Source organism: Haliotis cracherodii, unplaced genomic scaffold (assembly GCF_022045235.1).
Source record: "Haliotis cracherodii isolate W230 unplaced genomic scaffold, xgHalCrac1.p SCAF_4, whole genome shotgun sequence".
Taxonomy (NCBI): Eukaryota; Metazoa; Mollusca; class Gastropoda; order Lepetellida; family Haliotidae; genus Haliotis; species Haliotis cracherodii.
In genome coordinates, this window is record NW_027266297.1 from 4855781 (window position 1) to 4876242 (window position 20462).

At 44.2% G+C, this 20462-nt stretch overlaps 1 protein-coding gene across 3 annotated transcripts in view; it reads left to right on the forward strand.

Annotated features, from left to right (window-relative positions):
• The window catches only part of LOC139480096 (dedicator of cytokinesis protein 7-like), a 64477-nt gene extending 44229 nt beyond the window's left edge, over positions 1-20248 (forward strand). For all 3 annotated transcript variants that reach the window (XM_071263111.1, XM_071263112.1, XM_071263113.1), the window contains 17 exons: positions 1860-1962; positions 2203-2302; positions 2642-2776; positions 4434-4586; positions 5338-5496; positions 6313-6489; positions 6939-7055; positions 7828-7971; positions 8670-8801; positions 10823-10957; positions 11615-11704; positions 11982-12072; positions 13664-13809; positions 16109-16252; positions 16913-17022; positions 18091-18249; positions 18965-20248. In XM_071263111.1, coding sequence (XP_071119212.1) covers positions 1860-1962; positions 2203-2302; positions 2642-2776; positions 4434-4586; positions 5338-5496; positions 6313-6489; positions 6939-7055; positions 7828-7971; positions 8670-8801; positions 10823-10957; positions 11615-11704; positions 11982-12072; positions 13664-13809; positions 16109-16252; positions 16913-17022; positions 18091-18249; positions 18965-19019 — 2150 coding nt within the window. In that variant the 3' untranslated portion in view covers positions 19020-20248. The remainder of the gene's footprint in view (positions 1-1859; positions 1963-2202; positions 2303-2641; positions 2777-4433; positions 4587-5337; positions 5497-6312; positions 6490-6938; positions 7056-7827; positions 7972-8669; positions 8802-10822; positions 10958-11614; positions 11705-11981; positions 12073-13663; positions 13810-16108; positions 16253-16912; positions 17023-18090; positions 18250-18964) is intronic.
• Positions 20249-20462: the final 214 nt, after the last annotated feature.

Here is a 20462-nt window from a genome sequence, read left to right on the forward strand (position 1 = left end):
GTTGAGATGGTCTGTCTGGTGAGTTGAGGCAGTCTGTCTGGTGAGTTGAGCTGGTCTGTCTGGTAAGTTGAGACAGTCTGTCTGGTGAGTTGAGGCAGTCTGTCTGGTGAGTTGAGACAGTCTGTCTGGTGAGTTGAGGTGGTCTGGTGAGTTGAGGCAGTCTGTCTGGTGAGTTGAGGTGGTCTGGTGAGTTGAGACAGTCTGTCTGTTGAGTTGAGGTGGTCTGTCTGGTGAGTTGAGGTGGTCTGGTGAGTTGAGGCAGTCTTTCTGTTGAGTTGAGGTGGTCAGGTGAGTTGAGGTGGTCTGTCTGGTAAGTTGAGCCAGTCTGTCTGGTGAGTGAGACGGTCTGTCTGGTGAGTTGAGGCGGTCTGTCTGGTGAGTTAAGGCAGTCTGTCTGGTGAGTTGAGGCCGTCTGTCTGGTGAGTTAAGGCAGTCTGTCTGGTGAGTTGAGGTGGTCTGCCTGGTGAGTTGAGACAGTCTGTCTGGTGAGTTGAGGTGGTCTGGTGAGTTGAGGCAGTCTGTCTGGTGAGTTGAGGTGGTCTGGTGAGTTGAGGTGGTCTGTCTGGTAAGTTGAGGCAGTTTGTCTGGTGAGTTAAGGCAGTCTGTCTGGTGAGTTGAGACGGTCTGTCTGGTGAGTTTAGGCAGTCTGTCTGGTGAGTTGAGGCAGTCTGTCTGGTGAGTTGAGGCAGTCTGTCTGGTGAGTTGAGCTGGTCTGTCTGGTAAGTTGAGGTGGTCTGGTGAGTTGAGGTGGTCTGTCTGGTAAGTTGAGGTGGTCTGGTGAGTTGAGCTGGTCTGTCTGGTGAGTTAAGGCAGTCTGTCTGGTGAGTTGAGGCAGTCTGTCTGGTGAGTTAAGGCAGTCTGCCTGTTGAGTTGAGGTGGTCTGTCTGGTGAGTAAAGGCAGTCTGTCTGGTGAGTTGAGACAGTCTGGTGAGTTAAGGTGTCCTGTCTGGTGAGTTGAGATGGTCTGTCTGGTGAGTTAAGGCAGTCTGTCTGGTGAGTTGATGTGGTCTGTCTTGTGAGTTGAGCTGGTCTGTCTGGTGAGTTGAGACAGTCTGTCTGGTGAGTTGATGCGGTCTGTCTGGTGAGTTGAGGCAGTCTGTCTGGTGAGTTGATGCGGTCTGTCTGGTGAGTTGAGCCAGTCTGTCTGTTGAGTTGAGCCGGTCTGTCTGGTGAGTTGAGACAGTCTGTCTGGTGAGTTGAGACAGTCTGGTGAGTTGAGACAGTCTGGTGAGTTAAGGTGGTCTGTCTGGTGAGTTGAGGTGGTCTGTCTGGTGAGTTGAGTCAGTCTGTCTGGTGAGTTGAGGCAGTCTGTCTGGTGAGTTGAGACAGTCTGTCTGGTGAGTTGAGGCAGTCTGTCTGGTGAGTTGAGACAGTCTGTCTGGTGAGTTGAGGCAGTCTGTCTGGTGAGTTGAGACAGTCTGTCTGGTGAGTTGAGGCAGTCTGTCTGGTGAGTTGAGGCCGTCTTGTCTTACATACTTGTCGTGGGACAGGGTGGGGCTTATGGCTGCTACAGTAGGGCCCAAGGACTTATACTTGCCACGTACCCAGACTCATTTACTGTCGCTGCTGTAACAAAGTAGCTCCAGCATAAAACAATAAAACAACAAATAATCAAACCAACAAACTAGTCTCGTCTGTGGCCAGGCTGATCGTTTTATTCAAATAGCTGTGATGTTTATGATATAGCTGTAAGGGACATGGACCTATTTCAGTTGGGTATATTTATGACTGCTAGCACTAGCTATTGATCACTTCCTGTATGTTACTGATGTATATGATGATATGATGACATGGTGATATGATGACATGATGATCACAGTGTGGACTTGAAGCTTAGACTTGTTCCCACATTTTTGCAGGTGACCGGACCCCGCCCGTGCTGGCTCCGGAAAGTGGCTCCATGAGGCTCCGATGGAGGAAGGACCAGGTTCAGTGGCGACACTCACTGGAGATACAGGACAGGTCAGCTTCGTCTTTACTTTTCCCCTCAGCTTGGGCCTTGTCACAGTAACACTGTGTATAACAAACATGGTTTGATTGGTTGTAATTCGCAGTTTAACCAATCACAAGCTGTGTTACTTAAACTTTGCCTACTCTTGTCAGACATTGCAGGAATGAAAAAATAAACTGTCGCATATATAAGCTAGAGACATTTGAAACTGGCTAGCATTTCACACACTGATACTGGGTGTTACATTGCAGCATGAAGCCGCGTGACGTTGAGTCTGACGCTCATGTGGAGGGGAGCCTGGCCGCCGAGGTCAGCATGATCTCACTGGACACCCTGGAGCTCATCATGCAGGTCTGAATGGTTTGAAGAAAATGTAAAAAATGTTTGTGAAAAGTTCAAAATGTTAAAATATTTTTCAAAGTCTTATAATAATCCTGACATGTTTTCTTAATTTGGGGGTAAATAGTTAATCATTTGCATTTGACAGATTTCCTGAGTGGTAATTGATCTTTTTTTCAATAGTCTTTAGAAAGGTTCTTTCAAACAGCTTTATCAGTTTGAGAAAAGAAAGATTCGGGAAGTTATTTGTAGTGTTCGGCCTGTATGCCCCACAGTCCTAGTGGTAGAGTGTTCTCCACACACCCAGCCAGCCTGCACCCCATTGTGACATGAGTGTTCCACTGTCCCCAGATTGCACAGACGTCTGATGAAATGCAGCCCCTCCTCAGCAGCGGTCTGCGGGTCCTCCTGCACATGCTCGGACTCAACCAGAGTATGCTGGTCCTGCAGAACCTCTTCTCCACACAGAGGGCACTTGTCACCAAGGTAACCCCACACCTGCAGCCCCACAGCTGTTCAGCATGGCCTTGAAAGGCCTGGAATTTAGACATTTGCCTTAAAAAGGCCTCAAATGCAGACTTAGCTTGAAAAATCCTGGAATTCAGACAAAATGTCTTCCAAAGGCCTGGCAATGGTCAAGATTATTTTGCAATTTCACTTTTTGAAAATAATTGTTGTGTTCATATTTCCAAGGGAAAACACATTGTTACCTGCTTAACTGCTGAATGTGAGTGTGAGTGTGAGTGTTTACTTTAGAGCAGGGGTCCGGAAAATTTAAAATCGCACATTTGCATTTAGGCCACGCCTCCTTCAAATAACGTATTTCAATACGACTTTTCACACACATGTTGTTACGTATTGATAATATGATGAAATAAACAATATAATCACTGATAGACCTTTGGTCTAGGGTCAAAGTCGTTCAGTCTTGGTCCGCATTTTAAAAAGATATTGAAAACATATGTTTATTTCTGTTATTATATCGATTTGTTCATGTAGTGAATGGTCAGTCTTATAATTAATATTCACTAGTTGTATATCTGTTCGAGTGTATGCGTTGTTACATTTGGATCGAGACTATATCGCATATTTGGTTATCACGTGACCTCATGGGAAAAGATATTTTTTAAAACTAAAGATTGTTTAGAATCAAAGATAGATAATATAACAACAAATACTAAAATATCATTGATAGCAATAGTTATTTGAATATATTTTTCTTCTGTACTTTATTATTGATGATAAAAAAATATCGATTGTCACAGAAAACAAAATGGAGGATGATCAAGATTCAATATACGATTAGCTGCTGAAAACAATAATATTCCTTTTACCTGGCAGAACATCATCTGCAAATCGTTGTTGTATGTCAACCAAGTGAAAGTTTTTAACCACGACTTACAAAATGATCGTCCAGACTTTGAGGGTTTAGCAGATCCGCTTGACTGATCTAAGTTTATTGCCTATTACAGTGATTGACCGCTTGGACTATCATGTAGGTACGATGTATTTACAACAATCAAAACAAACAAAGCTTGTCAGTGTAGATAATCTTTATTGTGTTACAATTGCAGACAGAAACTGCTCAGCCCTAACTGTAGATCATGTCCGGTCAAAATTTAAGAATGTCCGGTAAGCAATATTTTAAACTGGACATTTGAGATTCCCAATTGGACATGTCCGGCGCATATGACCGTTTCCAGACCCCTGCATTAGAGTTACCTGCCCTCCTCACTCGAGCAAGACTGGTTTGCCTTCCCTTGAGTGCTTGCTCTCCTTGCGCAATTCAGCCACTAGGGGGGAAAGACAGGGTACCAGTCTGCACTCAAGCATGTATCTAATTGTGTGTATGTTGCTGTGCCCACAGTTCCTCGACCTGCTGTTTGAGGAGGAGATGGAGCAGTGTGCAAGTTGCTGTGTCAGCTCTGTGTTATTGTGTGTATGTTGTTGTGTCCACAGTTCCTCGATCTGTTGTTTGAGGAGGAGATGGAGCAGTGTGCAAGTTGCTGTGTCAGCTCTGTATGTTATTGTGTGTATGTTGCTGTCCACAGTTCCTCGACCTGTTGTTTGAGGAGGAGATGGAGCTGTGTGCAAGTTGCTGTGTCAGCTCTGTATGTTATTGTGTGTATGTTGCTGTCCACAGTTCCTCGACCTGCTGTTTGAGGAGGAGACGGAGCAGTGTGCGGACCTGTGTCTGCGTCTGCTACGTCACTGCAGCTCCTGCATCAGCAACACCCGCTCCCAGGCCTCCGCGTCCCTCTACCTCCTCATGAGGCACAACTTCGAGCTGGGAAATGTAAGTACTGCAGTCAACTGTAGATAACGAGGTGCAAGGGTCCGCAATGTCAGTATCCTTGTATCCTGGTATATGTACATGTCATGTTATGGCAAGAATTTCATATTTGTTGGTTCACAGATTCTGCAGACTCTGAAGATATTTAAAAGTGAAAAATAGAGAAATCAATTTGCATGAAGGCTCCTTTCTAGTTTCATGATTGAACTGTGCAAGCATGTTGTAAGATAAAATAGATGAAAATACAGGACAGGCTTTATCAACACCGCAGGGGCGGTCGGGTAGCCTCGTGGTTAAAGCGTTCGCTCGTCACGCTGAACACCCGGGTTCGATTCCCGACATGGGTACAATGTGTGAAGCCCATTTCTGGGCCTGCCGTGATATTGCTGGAATTTTGCTAAAAGCAGCGTAAAACCCCACTCACTTACTACCAACACTGCACACATGACAATTCATGGTATTCAGATAACTTTTGTAGAACAACCTGTCGTCTTTTTTTGTGTGTCTTTTTCTTTCCCTCATTATGCTCCAGTATTTGTTTCCAAATAATCAGTTAATGAAGAAATAAAAACCTCTGGTCGTATTTGAAAATTTTTGTGTCATATATTTAACCTATTGTATTGTACAACAATGTCATATCTTCAATACAATAAAAGTGTAAATGCACAAGTTGTAATTGTTGTTTATGATGTTAGGATTTTAATAACCTTTTCTACATTTGTATGTTGATATTTTGTCATTTTCTCGCTGCCAGAACTTTGCTCGTGTGAAGATGCAGGTGACAATGTCCCTGTCCTCCCTTGTGGGACAGAATCAGAACTTCAATGAGGAGTACCTCCGCAAGTCCCTGAAGACCATACTCACATACGCAGAGTTCGACCATGAGCTTCAGGAAACATCCTTCCCAGAACAGGTGGGCGAAAATCCCAGGAACACCCTGGTCAACCCGTGAACATGCGGGGTAGAATAGGTCTTCAGCAACCCATGCTTGCCGTAAGAGGCGACTATGCTTGTCGTAAGAGGCGATTAACGGGATCGGGTGGTCAGACTCGCTGACTTGGTTGAAGCATTTCATTGTATCCCAATTGCTTGGATTGATGCTCATGACATCAATCACTGGATTGTCAGGTCCAAACTTAATTATTGATAGACTCATGTCATATAGATGGAATATTGCTGAGTGCAGCATTAATCAACAAACAAACAGTGTTCAAGACAAGGCATGGAGGTTAAAGAAGTTAAAGATTTTGAGGTTCCCTAGCATCAAACACACTGGAAGACCCCAAGAAGCCCAGGAACCTTGATTTCGAACACTGGTTACATGTGTCAATATTGAGATGTGCAGGATTTGTAGAGCTGAATGAACTTGTGCACCACAACACCATAGGTTAAGGGACTGTACACGAAGTATAATCATGTACACCCCACTATATGCCAGTATTATCATATGACTTCTCATTTTCACTTGGATCTAGGTATAACCTCTGTTTTTCATGTGTTTGATGCTGGTGTTGTACATGTATAGACTGGTGTTGTATATACTGGTGTTGTATATACTGGTGTTGTATATGCTGGTGTTGTATATACTGGTGTTGTATATACTGGTGTTGTACATGTATATACTGGTGTTGTATAGACTGGTGTTGAATAGACTGGTGTTGTATATACTGGTGTTGTATATACTGGTGTTGTATATATTGGTGTTGTATATATTGGTTGAACCTTCCAGGTGAGAGACCTCGTGTTCAACCTCCACATGATCCTGTCTGACACTGTCAAGATGAAGGAGTACCAGAATGACCCCGAGATGCTGCTCGACCTCATGTACCGCATTGCCAAGGGTTACCAGACCTCCCCCGACCTCCGACTCACCTGGCTTCAGAACATGGCCCAGAAACACAGTGAGGTAAGCGAGATAACCTGTGTTCACATGGCAGTAATCAAATTGCAAGTGATTCCATGGCCTTTGATTGGCTACCCAAGCAATTTCTTTTGTGTTTATGATTCCATTAACCAAAAAGAAGTCGGCCATGCCCTGTAGGGGACTGCTGATTCCTGATTGGCAGATAGTTACGTTGTATTATTGCCCTGAACGTCGTCAATGGTTAAATAAGTAGTCTGTGAAGTTATTATGTTTTACTTATTTATTGATTCAACGGATTTACCTCCAAAAACACAAAAACATATTGAATTCTTAAGTATCTACTTACTTCCAATTGACTTCATAAGATGTGATAGGAGTCAAAAGTATGATATTTGCCAAATTTGTATTCCTGATATGATATTTACATTCCAAAGCCACATTCGGCTAATAATGTCTCAAAACAAATTATGATGTTTGTACTGTGTGGTCAGCGGGGCAATCATGCCGAGGCAGCCCAGTGTCTGGTCCATGCAGCGGGGCTGGTGGCGGAGTACCTGAATATGCTGGAGGATAAGCCCTACCTACCCGTGGGCTGTGTGGCCTTCCAGGTGAGCATATAAGGTGTCCAGGTGTTCTGTGTGTCTTTTGTCAGGTGTTAATGATTTTATTAACTGGAATTGGTATGTGGGATTATCTTTATGGGAACCCAAGGCATATTTGCTAATGGCACTTGCAACACATTGTCATTTTGTGTTCCCAATACTCTATTTTTATTGGATATGTTTGTGGGGAAATACCAGTAAGATCTGTTTTTATGTATTCGATATATATTAAGCATCTTTTCAATGAGTCACAGTCAAATGTGACGAGGCAGGTTAAAATTTGATGTTATGCTTTCATGATGTCCAGAGTTGAATGGCTTGTATGAGTTTTACAAGGGAGGTACTGGTCAAAGAGATAGCTAACTTGTTTATTAATAAATGACCATGATTTATATGTTATCTTGTATGTTATCCTTCTAACTAAAACATCATATTGATATAGAATCATGGTATCCCCTTAAGACAACTGAAGATATGCTACTTCTTACCTCTATAGGGGTGGTCGGGTGGCCTAGTGGTTAAAGCGTTAGCTCGTCAAGCAGAAGACCCGGGTTTGATTGCCGACATGGGAACAATGTGTGAAGCCTATTTCTGGTGTCCCCCGCTGTGATATTGCTGTAATATTGCTAAAAGCGGCGTAAAACCATACTCACTCACTCACTCTTATCTCTATATACATTCTACTGAATATAAAGGAAACTGTTTTATGCAGTCGATTCTTTTAAAGAAATTCTGGGGAGGATTTTTCGATGATATTTCTTTGTTGGCAATGTTGTAGAAAATAACGTGGAATGTGCTAGAGGAGAGTGCCATCTCAGATGATGTAGTGTCACCAGACGAGGAGGGCATCTGTTCCGGGAAGTACTTCACGGAGAATGGCCTTGTGGGCCTGCTGGAGCAGACTGCCAGCTCCTTCACGATGGTGAGTCCCCCGTCATACCTGTAACTGTGTGCATGATAGTGAGTCCCCTGTCACACCTGTAACTGTGTGCATGATAGTGAGTCCCCTGTCATACCTGTAACTGTGTGCATGATAATGAGTCCCCTGTCATACCTGTAACTGTGTGCATGATAGTGAGTCCCCCGTCATACCGTAACTGTGTGCATGATAGTGAGTCCCCTGTCAACACCTGTAACTCTGTGCATGATAGTGAGTCCCCCGTCAACACCTGTAACTCTGTGCATGATAGTGAGTCCCCTGTCATACCTGTAACTGATAATGAGTCCATTGCGGATCAACAGGTGATCCATGTTGATCTGCAGCAGGGTATGGCAGTGGGCTAGCTCTGTAACACCGGCAAGTCTGGACTTGTACAAGCAGCCACAAACACATGCATGCATGTCGCTGTATATGTGAAATATTAAGGAAGAGGACATTCAACCCTATTTTACCTCACCACCTTCTTTTCATAGGCTGGACAAACCCTCTTGGGGTGCTCATTCAACCACTCAGTCACTTAACCTATATGTTGGAACTGTGAAGAAATTAAGTGTTCTGAATACAAGAGATGATTAGTTTTTGAAGGAGTGCAAACTCTTTTCTTGTTTTCAGATGTGTTATTTCAATAGCAGTAATATGTATGCTATGTATCATGTCTACACTAATGTCTGTGTTGCCAGGCTGGTATGTACGAGGCTGTGAACGAGGTGTACAAGATCCTGCTGCCGATCCACGAAGCAAGCCGGGACTACAAGAAGCTGGCCCACATCCACCAGAAGCTGCAGGAGTCGTTCAACAATGTCATCAGAATGGTGAGTGCAGACAAAACCGCTGTACCTCATGCTTGTTTCTGTATGGGGATTCCATGACGGAAAGGTCCCTGTACCTCATGCTTGTCTCTGTATGGGGAATCAAGGACAGAAAGGTCCCTGTACCTCATGCTTGTCCCTGTATGGGGAATCAAGGACAGAAAGGTCCCTGTACCTCATGCTTGTCTCTGTATGGGGATTCCATGACGGAAAGGTCCCTGTACCTCATGCTTGTCTCTGTATGGGGATTCCAGGACGGAAAGGTCCCTGTACCTCATGCTTGTCCCTGTATGGGGAATCAAGGACAGAAAGGTCCCTGTACCTCATGCTTGTCTCTGTATGGGGTTTCCAGGACAGAAAGGTCCCTGTACCTCATGCTTGTCTCTGTATGGGGATTCCATGACGGAAAGGTCCCTGTACCTCATGCTTGTCTCTGTATGGGGATTCCAGGACGGAAAGGTCCCTGTACCTCATGCTTGTCTCTGTATGGGGAATCAAGGACAGAAAGGTCCCTGTACCTCATGCTTGTCCCTGTATGGGGAATCAAGGACAGAAAGGTCCCTGTACCTCATGCTTGTCCCTGTATGGGGATTCCAGGACAGAAAGTTCCCTGTACCTCATGCTTGTCCCTGTATGGGGATTCCAGGACAGAAAGGTCCCTGTACCTCATGCTTGTCCCTGTATGGGGAATCAAGGACAGAAAGGTCCCTGTACCTCATGCTTGTCCCTGTATGGGGAATCAAGGACAGAAAGGTCCCTGTACCTCATGCTTGTCTCTGTATGGGGATTCCAGGACAGAAAGGTCCCTGTACCTCATGCTTGTCCCTGTATGGGGAATCAAGGACAGAAAGGTCCCTGTACCTCATGCTTGTCCCTGTATGGGGATTCCATGACGGAAAGGTCCCTGTACCTCATGCTTGTCTCTGTATGGGGATTCCAGGACGGAAAGGTCCCTGTACCTCATGCTTGTCCCTGTATGGGGAATCAAGGACAGAAAGGTCCCTGTACCTCATGCTTGTCTCTGTATGGGGTTTCCAGGACAGAAAGGTCCCTGTACCTCATGCTTGTCCCTGTATGGGGATTCCAGGACAGAAAGGTCCCTGTACCTCATGCTTGTCCCTGTATGGGGATTCCAGGACAGAAAGGTCCCTGTACCTCATGCTTGTCTCTGTATGGGGATTCCAGGACAGAAAGTTCCCTGTACCTCATGCTTGTCCCTGTATGGGGATTCCAGGACAGAAAGGTCCCTGTACCTCATGCTTGTCCCTGTATGGGGATTCCAGGACAGAAAGGTCCCTGTACCTCATGCTTGTCCCTGTATGGGGATTCCAGGACAGAAAGTTCCCTGTACCTCATGCTTGTCCCTGTATGGGGATTCCAGGACGGAAAGGTCCCTGTACCTCATGCTTGTCCCTGTATGGGGAATCAAGGACAGAAAGGTCCCTGTACCTCATGCTTGTCTCTGTATGGGGATTCATGGACAGAAAGGTCCCTGTACCTCATGCTTGTCTCTGTATGGGGATTCCAGGACAGAAAGTTCCCTGTACCTCATGCTTGTCCCTGTATGGGGATTCCAGGACGGAAAGGTCCCTGTACCTCATGCTTGTCCCTGTATGGGGAATCAAGGACAGAAAGGTCCCTGTACCTCATGCTTGTCTCTGTATGGGGATTCATGGACAGAAAGGTCCCTGTACCTCATGCTTGTCTCTGTATGGGGATTCCAGGACAGAAAGGTCCCTGTACCTCATGCTTGTCCCTGTATGGGGATTCCAGGACAGAAAGGTGCCTGTACCTCATGCTTATTGTGGTAGCCAGCTGAATTTGACAATAACTGTGGCCATGTTGCACACATTGACCTTCTTAATAAATAAGGCAAATATCCACACAGCATGTTGCTGATATCATATGTGTTGAGTGATCCAACAGATAGTTTAGTACCATAAAATGTTAATTAAGTTAGCTATAATGTCATTGACTCATATCTGTTTGGTACTTCTCCTTACAATCTCTATGCTGTGTTTCAGGAAGGGAAGCGGATATTTGGGACGTATTTCCGCGTTGGGTTCTACGGCTCGTTGTTCGGGGACTTGGATGGGGAGGAGTTTATCTACAAGGAGCCTGCCATCACAAAACTCCCGGAAATATCTCACCGACTCGAGGTATGTCACCTGTAGTCCAGTTCATCAGTATTGTATGATGCAAATGCATGGTATATGTGTTTCATATAGCATTGCTTACCAATGAGTTTTTCTCTGTGGCCTTAGTAACGTGAACATGTCAAAAAATGCAACTTAGGTGGTCTTGGTCAGTGACTTGATTGATTTGCATGTCCTTGTATTCCATGTGGGAAGTTTTGGGGTTTATTTCCTTTACATTTTTATTGCATATAGATAATTTTCACAATTACATAAAAGCATATGACGTGTTGACCAGAATTTATCAATATTGCTGGTCAAAGCTGCAGCACATATTGTTACATTATAGTATTCTGACACTTTAAGTTAAATTTTTTTGAAAGTCTTTGCTGTTAATTTCGTAAATGAGTTTTTTAACAAATATAACTAATATATTTAAAGGGTCCTTATTTCTTTCCGGGAAACCAAGAAGTGTATTCTTCTTGGTAAGAATGATTTTCAATTATATGTGAGAAGTTGCTCAGAATATCAATCACTGGTTTGCCTGATGCAGACAGATTATTTGCAGGCCGCTGTTGTATAGTTGTTATATTGCTGATTGTGACTTCAGTAAGGATTCACTCACTCACTCACTCACTCACTCATCATGTCATGCTGATATTTTCTGTTGTTCTGCTGTAGAGTTTCTATGGCGACCGGTTTGGCTATGATGTTGTGTCAACTGTGAAGGATTCCAACACTGTAGAAAAGGAAAAATTGGACCCTGCCAAGGTAATCAAGGGGGACCACTCTGTATTGGATAATTATTTGAGCGTGTGTAAAGTCTTGGGTACAAGTCATTCTTCCAACATTGAAACTGATATCACTGACATGCTATCCTTATTTCTGAAGTATTGTCATGCTATACCTAAAGTAATGTCATGATGTAACTGAAGTGTTGTCATGTTGTAACTGAAGTATTGTCACATTGGTGAAATGTCTCTGATCACTCACTGGGGTTTTGACACGAAGGTGTTCATTGATTCTAATGGTGGTGTGTTTGTTGCAGGCCTACATACAGATCACCTATGTTGAGCCGTACTTCGACATGTACGAGTACAGAGACAGGATCACCTACTTTGACAAGAACTACAACATCAGTGAGTTGGCAGACTTGTTTGTAACATAAACATATTGTTCATATTGTCAATCACTGGATTGTCTGATCCGCCGTCATATGGCTGAAATATTGCTGAGCATGGTGTTGAGCAACAAACAAACAAAATATAGTTAAAGGTCAAGACTTTGTCTTGTTTGTTGTGGAGGCAACTAAAAAGGGACCTCAAAGAATAGTTTGGTAGCCTATTGGTCGGATTGTTAGCTTGTCATCCCAAAACTTGGTACAATGTGAAACCCATATCTGGTGTTCGCTGCTGTGATGTGACTGTAATGTGGATGAAGTGGCTTCAAAGCTCACATGCTGTGCAGAGTTGCGTCCCTTGGGCACGCCAGAACCTATGATTGTGGGTTCAAATCCCGGTTCGCCCCGATTATGTTTCTAGGTTTGTCAGCACCATACCCGTGCTCGTGGGTTTCACCTAAGTGGTAAACGTCTGAGACCTGCATCACTTCTGGCTTTCCTCCCACATTAAGCTAACAAGCCGTGATATAACTGTTAAAAGCGGCGTTAAACCAAACTCAACTCAAAGCTCACATGCATCTGACTTTCATGACTGAATGCTGTTTTATGCCTCATCGGTATTACAGCTTTATCATGTCTGCCAGCATTTGTCATGGCATGATGCGCTGATCGATCATGATTTCGAACTATAGATTTGCCTTATGATCCTTGGTTTGTGAGTAACATAGCCATGCTCCCAGGATTAAACTGAAACACTGTCCAAAGCAGCTAACAGGGCATGGGTGGCCCAGTCATCTAAGGAGCTGCAATTCACTGTGCAGAGTTGCATCCCTTAGGTTTTGGTTTGTTTGTTGTTAATGTCACACACAGCAATATTCCAGCTTTGTGACGGCGGTCTGTAAATAATCAAATCTAGACCAGACAATCCAGTGATTGACATCATGAGCATCGTTCCACGTAATTGGGAGACAATGACATGCATCACCCAAGTCAGGAGCCTGACCATCTGATCCCGTTAGTTGCCTCCTACGCACCCCTTAGATAGAAATTTACCCCTTTAGTGAAACCCAGAAAACCAGGTGTAGTGCAGAAAACATCCTTAACATAATCAGGGTGAATCTGCATCCCTAAGTTGTGCAGATTCACCCTGAAAATGTTTAGGACGTTTCCTGCACTATACGTGTGGGTTTCACTGAAGTGGTAAACGTCTACGACCTACATCACTTCAGGCTTCCCTCCACATCAAGCTGACACACTGGAATACAGTTCAAAGCAGTGGGAAACCAAACTGAGTCAAAGCAACAGAGTGTTTTATCTTATGTTTTATTTAATAGTCAAGACTAGTTGTGAGAACCCAGTGGTGTAACATAGGCAGCAAGCCTTTCTGGTGGGGAATAGTAACTCAGTCATTGTGTTCTAGTGATTTTCTTTGGTAGCTCTTGCAACAAATATGTGGTACTAGGAACTTATCCTGCCCTGGAATTGCCAGAGTGGCTTCAGACATGTATGCCCTGATTTTGATCATGATTTAGCTGTGATATAAGCTGCTACAGCATTTAACCACATTCATTCACTGGCTGCTGGCTTATCTCTCCACATTGTGTTGTCAGAGCGGTTCATGTACGCCACGCCCTTCACGCTGGACGGCCGCGCCCACGGGGAGCTTCACGAGCAGTACAAGAGGAAGACCATCCTCACAACCACCCACACATTCCCCTATGTCAAGACACGCATGACAGTCATAGAGCGGCAGCAGGTAGGAGATCTCCATCACTACAGAAACTGCTCAGTTATGTACCAGGGCATCACGGTTCACTGATCATGCCATACACCTGCTCATCTGTCTAGTTTCAAGTGATTCTATGTTGATTTTCAAAATGTGATATTTAAGTTTTTCAATTAGCTGGCCTTATGACTACAATCACTAGGATTGTTTTGCCACCGATCTAGAATCTATGTGAGGTAGGTGTATTATGACACCCTGTTGTACAGCAGTCATGTATTTGGGTAAGAAATAAAATCTGAATTAATTTTGAATGCATCCAGGAAGTGTGGTGGTGCCAGGTTGCATTTTCGTGTCTCTGATAATCTTGTCTCCAGACATATGGGTCACTGATAATCCTGTCTGCACACATACAGGTCTCTGATAATCTTGTCTCCAGACATATGGGTCTCTGGTAATCCTGTCTCCACACATACATGTCTCTGATAATCTTGTCTCCAGACATATGGGTCTCTGATAATCCTGTCTGCACACATACAGGTCTCTGATAATCCTGTCTCCACACATACAGGTCTCTGATAATCCTGTCTGCACACATACAGGTCTCTGATAATCCTGTCTGCACACATACAGGTCTCTGATAAACCTGTCTGCAACCATACAGGTCTCTGATAATCCTGTCTGCACACATACAGGTCTCTGATAAACCTGTCTGCACACATACAGGTCTCTGATAAACCTGTCTGCAACCATGCGGGTCTCTGTTAATCCTGTCTGCACACATACAGGTCTCTGATAATCCTGTCTGCACACATACAGGTCTCTGATAATCTTGTCTCAAGACATGCAGGTCTCTGATAATCCTGTCTGCACACATACAGGTCTCTGATAATCCTGTCTGCACACATACAGGTCTCTGATAATCCTGTCTGCACACATACAGGTCTCTGATAAACCTGTCTGCACACATACAGGTCTCTGATAAACCTGTCTGCAACCATGCGGGTCTCTGATAATCCTGTCTGCACACATACAGGTCTCTGATAATCCTGTCTGCACACATACAGGTCTCTGATAATCCTGTCTGCACACATACAGGTCCCTGATAATCTTGTCTCCAGACATATGGGTCACTGATAATCCTGTCTGCACACATACATGTCTCTGATAATCTTGTCTCCAGACATATGGGTCTCTGATAATCCTGTCTCCACACATACAGGTCTCTGATAATCTTGTCTCCAGACATATGGGTCTCTGATAAACCTGTCTGCACACATACAGGTCTCTGATAATCCTGTCTGCACACATACAGGTCTCTGATAATCCTGTCTGCACACATACAGGTCTCTGATAATCCTGTCTGCACACATACAGGTCTCTGATAAACCTGTCTGCACACATACAGGTCTCTGATAAACCTGTCTGCAACCATACAGGTCTCTGATAATCCTGTCTGCACACATACAGGTCTCTGATAAACCTGTCTGCACACATACAGGTCTCTGATAAACCTGTCTGCAACCATGCGGGTCTCTGATAATCCTGTCTGCACACATACAGGTCTCTGATAATCCTGTCTGCACACATACAGGTCTCTGATAAACCTGTCTCCAGACATGCAGGTCTCTGGTAATCCTGTCTCCACACATACAGGTCTCTGATAAACCTGTCTCCACACATACCGGTCTCTGATAATCCTGTCTGCACACATGCAGGTCTCTGATAAACCTGTCTGCACACATACAGGTCTCTGATAATCCTGTCTGCACACACAGGTCTCTGATAAACCTGTCTCAAGACATGCAGGTCTCTGGTAATCCTGTCGCCACACATGCAGGTCTCTGATAATCCTGTCTGCACACATGCAGGTCTCTGATAATCCTGTCTGCACACATACGGGTCTCTGGTAATCCTGTCTGCACACATACGGGTTTCTGGTAATCCTGTCTGCACACATGCAGGTCTCTGATAATCCTGTCTCCACACATACGGGTCACTGATAATCCTGTCTGCACACATACAGGTCTCTGATAATCCTGTCTCCACACATACGGGTCTCTGATAATCCTGTCTGCACACATACAGGTCTCTGATAATCCTGTCTCCACACATACAGGTCTCTGATAATCCTGTCTCCAGACATGCAGGTCTCTGGTAATCCTGTCTCCACACATACAGGTCTCTGATAATCCTGTCTCCAGACATGCGGGTCTCTGGTAATCCTGTCTCCACACATACGAGTCTCTGATAATCCTGTCTCCACACATACGGGTCTCGGGTAATCCTGTCTCCAGACATACGGGTCTCTGTGCATGTTTTCTGTCTCTAGATCATCTTGTCGCCTGTGGAAGTGGCAATCGAGGATGTACAGAAGAAGACCCGGGAGCTGGCGTTGGCCTTGTGCCAGGAGCCTCCAGACCTGAAGATTCTGCAGATGGTATTGCAGGGGTGTATCGGCACGACAGTCAACCAGGTACAGTAGTCACACCCAGATCAGACACTCACACAACTCTACACCAGGTACAGTAGTCACACCCAGATCAGACACTCACACAACTCTACACCAGGTACAGTAGTCACACCCAGATCAGACACTCACACAACTCTACACCAGGTACAGTAGTCACACCCAGATCAGACACTCACACAACTCTACACCAGGTACAGTAGTCACACCCAGATCAGACACTCACACAACTCTACACCAGCTGACTGGGAAGAATTGTGAATGGTATATTGATACCTTGAAACATGAAATGGATATTCCTTAAAAAACAGATTTCTAATTATGAAATGACAACCTCAGTGTGCAAGTGAGATAATGTTTAACATTATCTTACTTGCACACTGAGTCAAAATGTGTAACTATATTGTCACTGTAATAGAGGTGAGGAGGTACCAAATAATTTTGTTCTTTACAGACGTGGCAGCAATGCATGAAATCTGTTCTGTCTTCAGAGCCCTTGATTGTGGTATAGTTTTCAGGCTAACAGTAAACGTCGGATTATCTGCTTCAATTTCTGGGTGGTTCTTAGACAGTAGTTTTGACTGTGTGGCGTCTTGTATGTGAAGTCTGTCGAACATGAAGTTGCGCCTAGGCTGGGATTGTGAGTAAGAGTTGTCTCATCAACAGGGTCCCCTGGAGGTGGCGCTAGTGTTCCTGGCAGACGTAGCAGGGGGGACACAACCCCCCAGCAAGCACCACAACAAGCTCAGGCTGTGCTTCAAGGACTTCCTCAAAAAGTAAGGTTCACAGACTGTCGTTTTGCGGCCCACCAAATGGTAACAGTCCACCCAATTATGGTTTTGACATATATGTAGTATAGGCCCCATGGCCAGTTGCTGCAACACTAAGGTTTCTGTACCAAATGGATGAAATTAAATGAGCTATACCTTCCTTGTCTGTATGCTTCTATACAACATTCTTGACTTAGTACAGTGGTAACTCCATGCACTAATATGTGGTACACAGTTTTAGTGTCCATTGGCATTAGGGATTTGGGGTCCTAAGTTCATGTCTCAGTTTGTCATAAGATGTGATGAAGATGTGGATCTGGTGTTGACCTCTGCAGTATCGACCGCTGGTGTACCCTGTCCACACACAGTGTAAGTCTAGTGACTGTGCAAGTCAAGTGGTGGAGTATCCGCTTTGTAGAGTGGATGGTCGTGGGTTCGATCCCTGGCATATCGTACCAAAAAATTGTATTTTTTGTTCTGCAAGCATTGTTTTACAACCAGGGATTAAGATTACCTTGTGTATTTTCTCATAAACTAATCTTGGAAACAGCAATCAGCTGTACACATGGTTTCTTTGAATCTAGCGGTGGTTCGGTCAAGACACACCCAATGATATAACTTTGCAGGATTTTAATGCAAGAATCGGCAAAAATTGTATCTGAAACTATTTTTTTATCAGGAATAATATATTCCAATATCTTGTTATTTTAGTTGCAGCTTTTACTAAATATATTTAAAATAATTATAACCCTAAGCGAAGCAGCTGATCACTATTGCCGGTTATTATTTTTCACATGGAATCAGTTTGACCAGTGACTGTCAAGCCTCCCGCGCACGTAATCGCGAGAACTACGTGCAATAATCTTGGACGTGAGGTTAAACCCCACTTCACCTCAACCCAGTAACTATTCCGATAGTCGGTAACTTGTCAAAATTTAGATGGACGAGTTGTTTTCTCCCCACATCAGGTTGTTTTAGTAGTCCTAAATTACCTGTGGATTAGTTAGATGTGACCGATGATGTCTACTCCGACTTACACTGTAGTTTGCTGATGGTGTTGCAATGTCCTGGCAGGTGCAGCGACTCACTACAGCGTAACAAGGCTCTCATTGCCTCGGAGCAGAAGGAGTATCAGCGAGAGCTGGAGCGGAACTACCACAACTTCAAAGAAAAATTGCAGCCGATGATCTGCTCCAACATTGTCTCACTCAACAAACGATCTCGCCACAAGAAGTAAGTGTGTACAGAAACCCATCTAATCTTTGCTTATGGTTCGTTAGAATAGGACCCAACGGTGTGGAGTGATGCTCAAAATATCAATCACTGCTTGTCTTGACTCATTTATCAACAGGCTGTTGTGATTTAGCTGGAATATTGCTGAGTGCAGTGTTCAGCAACAGACATACATACATTGCCACAAGATGTAGGTGTGAAGGGAATCACCATTTGTATTCTTAAGTGTGTGACTCCATGTTTGTCGAACAGTGACTATGCAGATGCTTCTGATGGACATTCCTGTATGAGTGTGTCAGAATGTTGATGCTGCTGCACACTGTGACCCTCTTTGGGATTCCAGTATCGATCTCCAGTATGGATCTCCAGCATCCCATGCTATTCCCTTGGGGGCCCAGGTTGGAAAAGGTCCCTGGTCATAAGAGGCTACTTAATGGATCGGACGGTCAACTTGGTTGATGTCATGTCAATGTAGCCTGATGATTTGTGTGCTTCTCCTAACATCAGTCACTGGATTGTCTGGTCCAGAGACGACTATATACAAACCCCTGTCGTAAGGGTGGAATAATGCTGAATGTTGCACAAATATTGACTTGTGTGGACTGTTGCACATGCTGTCAACCACTGGTTGCTGTACAAACAGTCGTATTTTCTTGAATACATTTGAGGTTATTCATTTTTGAAAAGTCATACTTCATGTCATTTCATTTTTCAGCAAAGAGGCTAAGGAACGTTTGAAGCGCCAAGAGGTGAACACATCCCAGTGTTGAATTGCCGAGTCCCGGAATCCCCCTAACACGAGTCCGAGAGCATGTGCCACCACACCGGCTGGCTTGACCAGTCCTGTCACAACGTCACCTCAACTTGGTTCAGGCCAAGTATTATGTATGGATCAAGTTGAAATCCTCAACCATGGGATCATGGCCCACTGACATTATCAGGACTCCTGTCTCACATTGAAATGCTGACTTGTAGAATAAGAACTGATATCACCAATATATCCACAGCAGTGTCCAGATTGGTTCAGTACACACCAGCTGTCAGTGTATGTGGAACTATAACAGATCCTCTCAGAAGTAGGGCAGTGGATGTGACTGGTCCTGTGTCGTTCAAGAGTGAATGAGTGAGTGTGGTTTTACGCCGCTTTTAGCAATATTCCTGCAATATCACGGCAGGGGACTTTGGGCTTCACACATTGTACCCACGTCAAGAATCGAACCCAGGTCTTCGGCATGACGAACGAATGCTTTAACCACTAGGCTACCCGACCGCCCCTGTCCTTCAAGAACTAGTCACTGGTGTCTATACAAAGTAGAATCAATCTCTTCTGTAACTTGCAGTAGGAGTGTGTGGATGTTTCTGCTGCCATCAGCACCACCAAATATGGCCTCCAGTTTCAGTTGCCTGGCTGCTGACCTGTCCTCACAATTAGAAACAGGCTTACCAGAGGTGGATCCGGAGCCTGTGATAGGGGAAACAGGTTCACATTTTGAATTCCTGACCTTTGTGGGGTGCTTGTGTTTCAAATTCTGAATTCTTTGCTTCAGTGTGTGTGGAGGTTAAAAAAGACAAGATGGCGGGGGATACCTATGAATGTATGTCAGTACTATAGAGATGGCTCTTGTTATTGGGTTCCATGTGTGATTTTTCAAAATGGTTGGGGCCAAACCCCATGTCCCCTCCCTCTGGATCCGCCAATGCTTGCTGTTGATTGCTAGGAAAGGAACTGTGCAATAATGTTGACAGTGTAGTCTTTACTGTTGCCATTACTGGCAAGGCTTGATGCAGATGTTTTCATTGCATTGCTTATTGCAGGAATCTTGGTATTGTTGAATAAATACCCATTATTACCTATAGTGTAAATGCAAATCTAAATCCTCCAATAAGATAATTGAATATCTTGAAGGGAGCTAATGTTGTACACTTCTGTAACTTGACTGAAACTCTTCCCTAACCCTGTATTGTATGTTTATTAAATCTTAATCTATGTTTGCATATGTTCATAATGAAATGTCTTTCAAATGTATAAAATGTAACTTGATGAAGATCAACAGCTATTTAGAGTTGCTGCTAATCCGTAGGTGTGCGATGCTTCCTTTGGATGTCATGTAAAGGCAAAATTTATCAAGACATGAAAATTGTCTGTTCAGAATCTACGAAATATGTAGGCTTAATTCATATCTGAAGAATAACAAGGAGACCAAATGTTTACC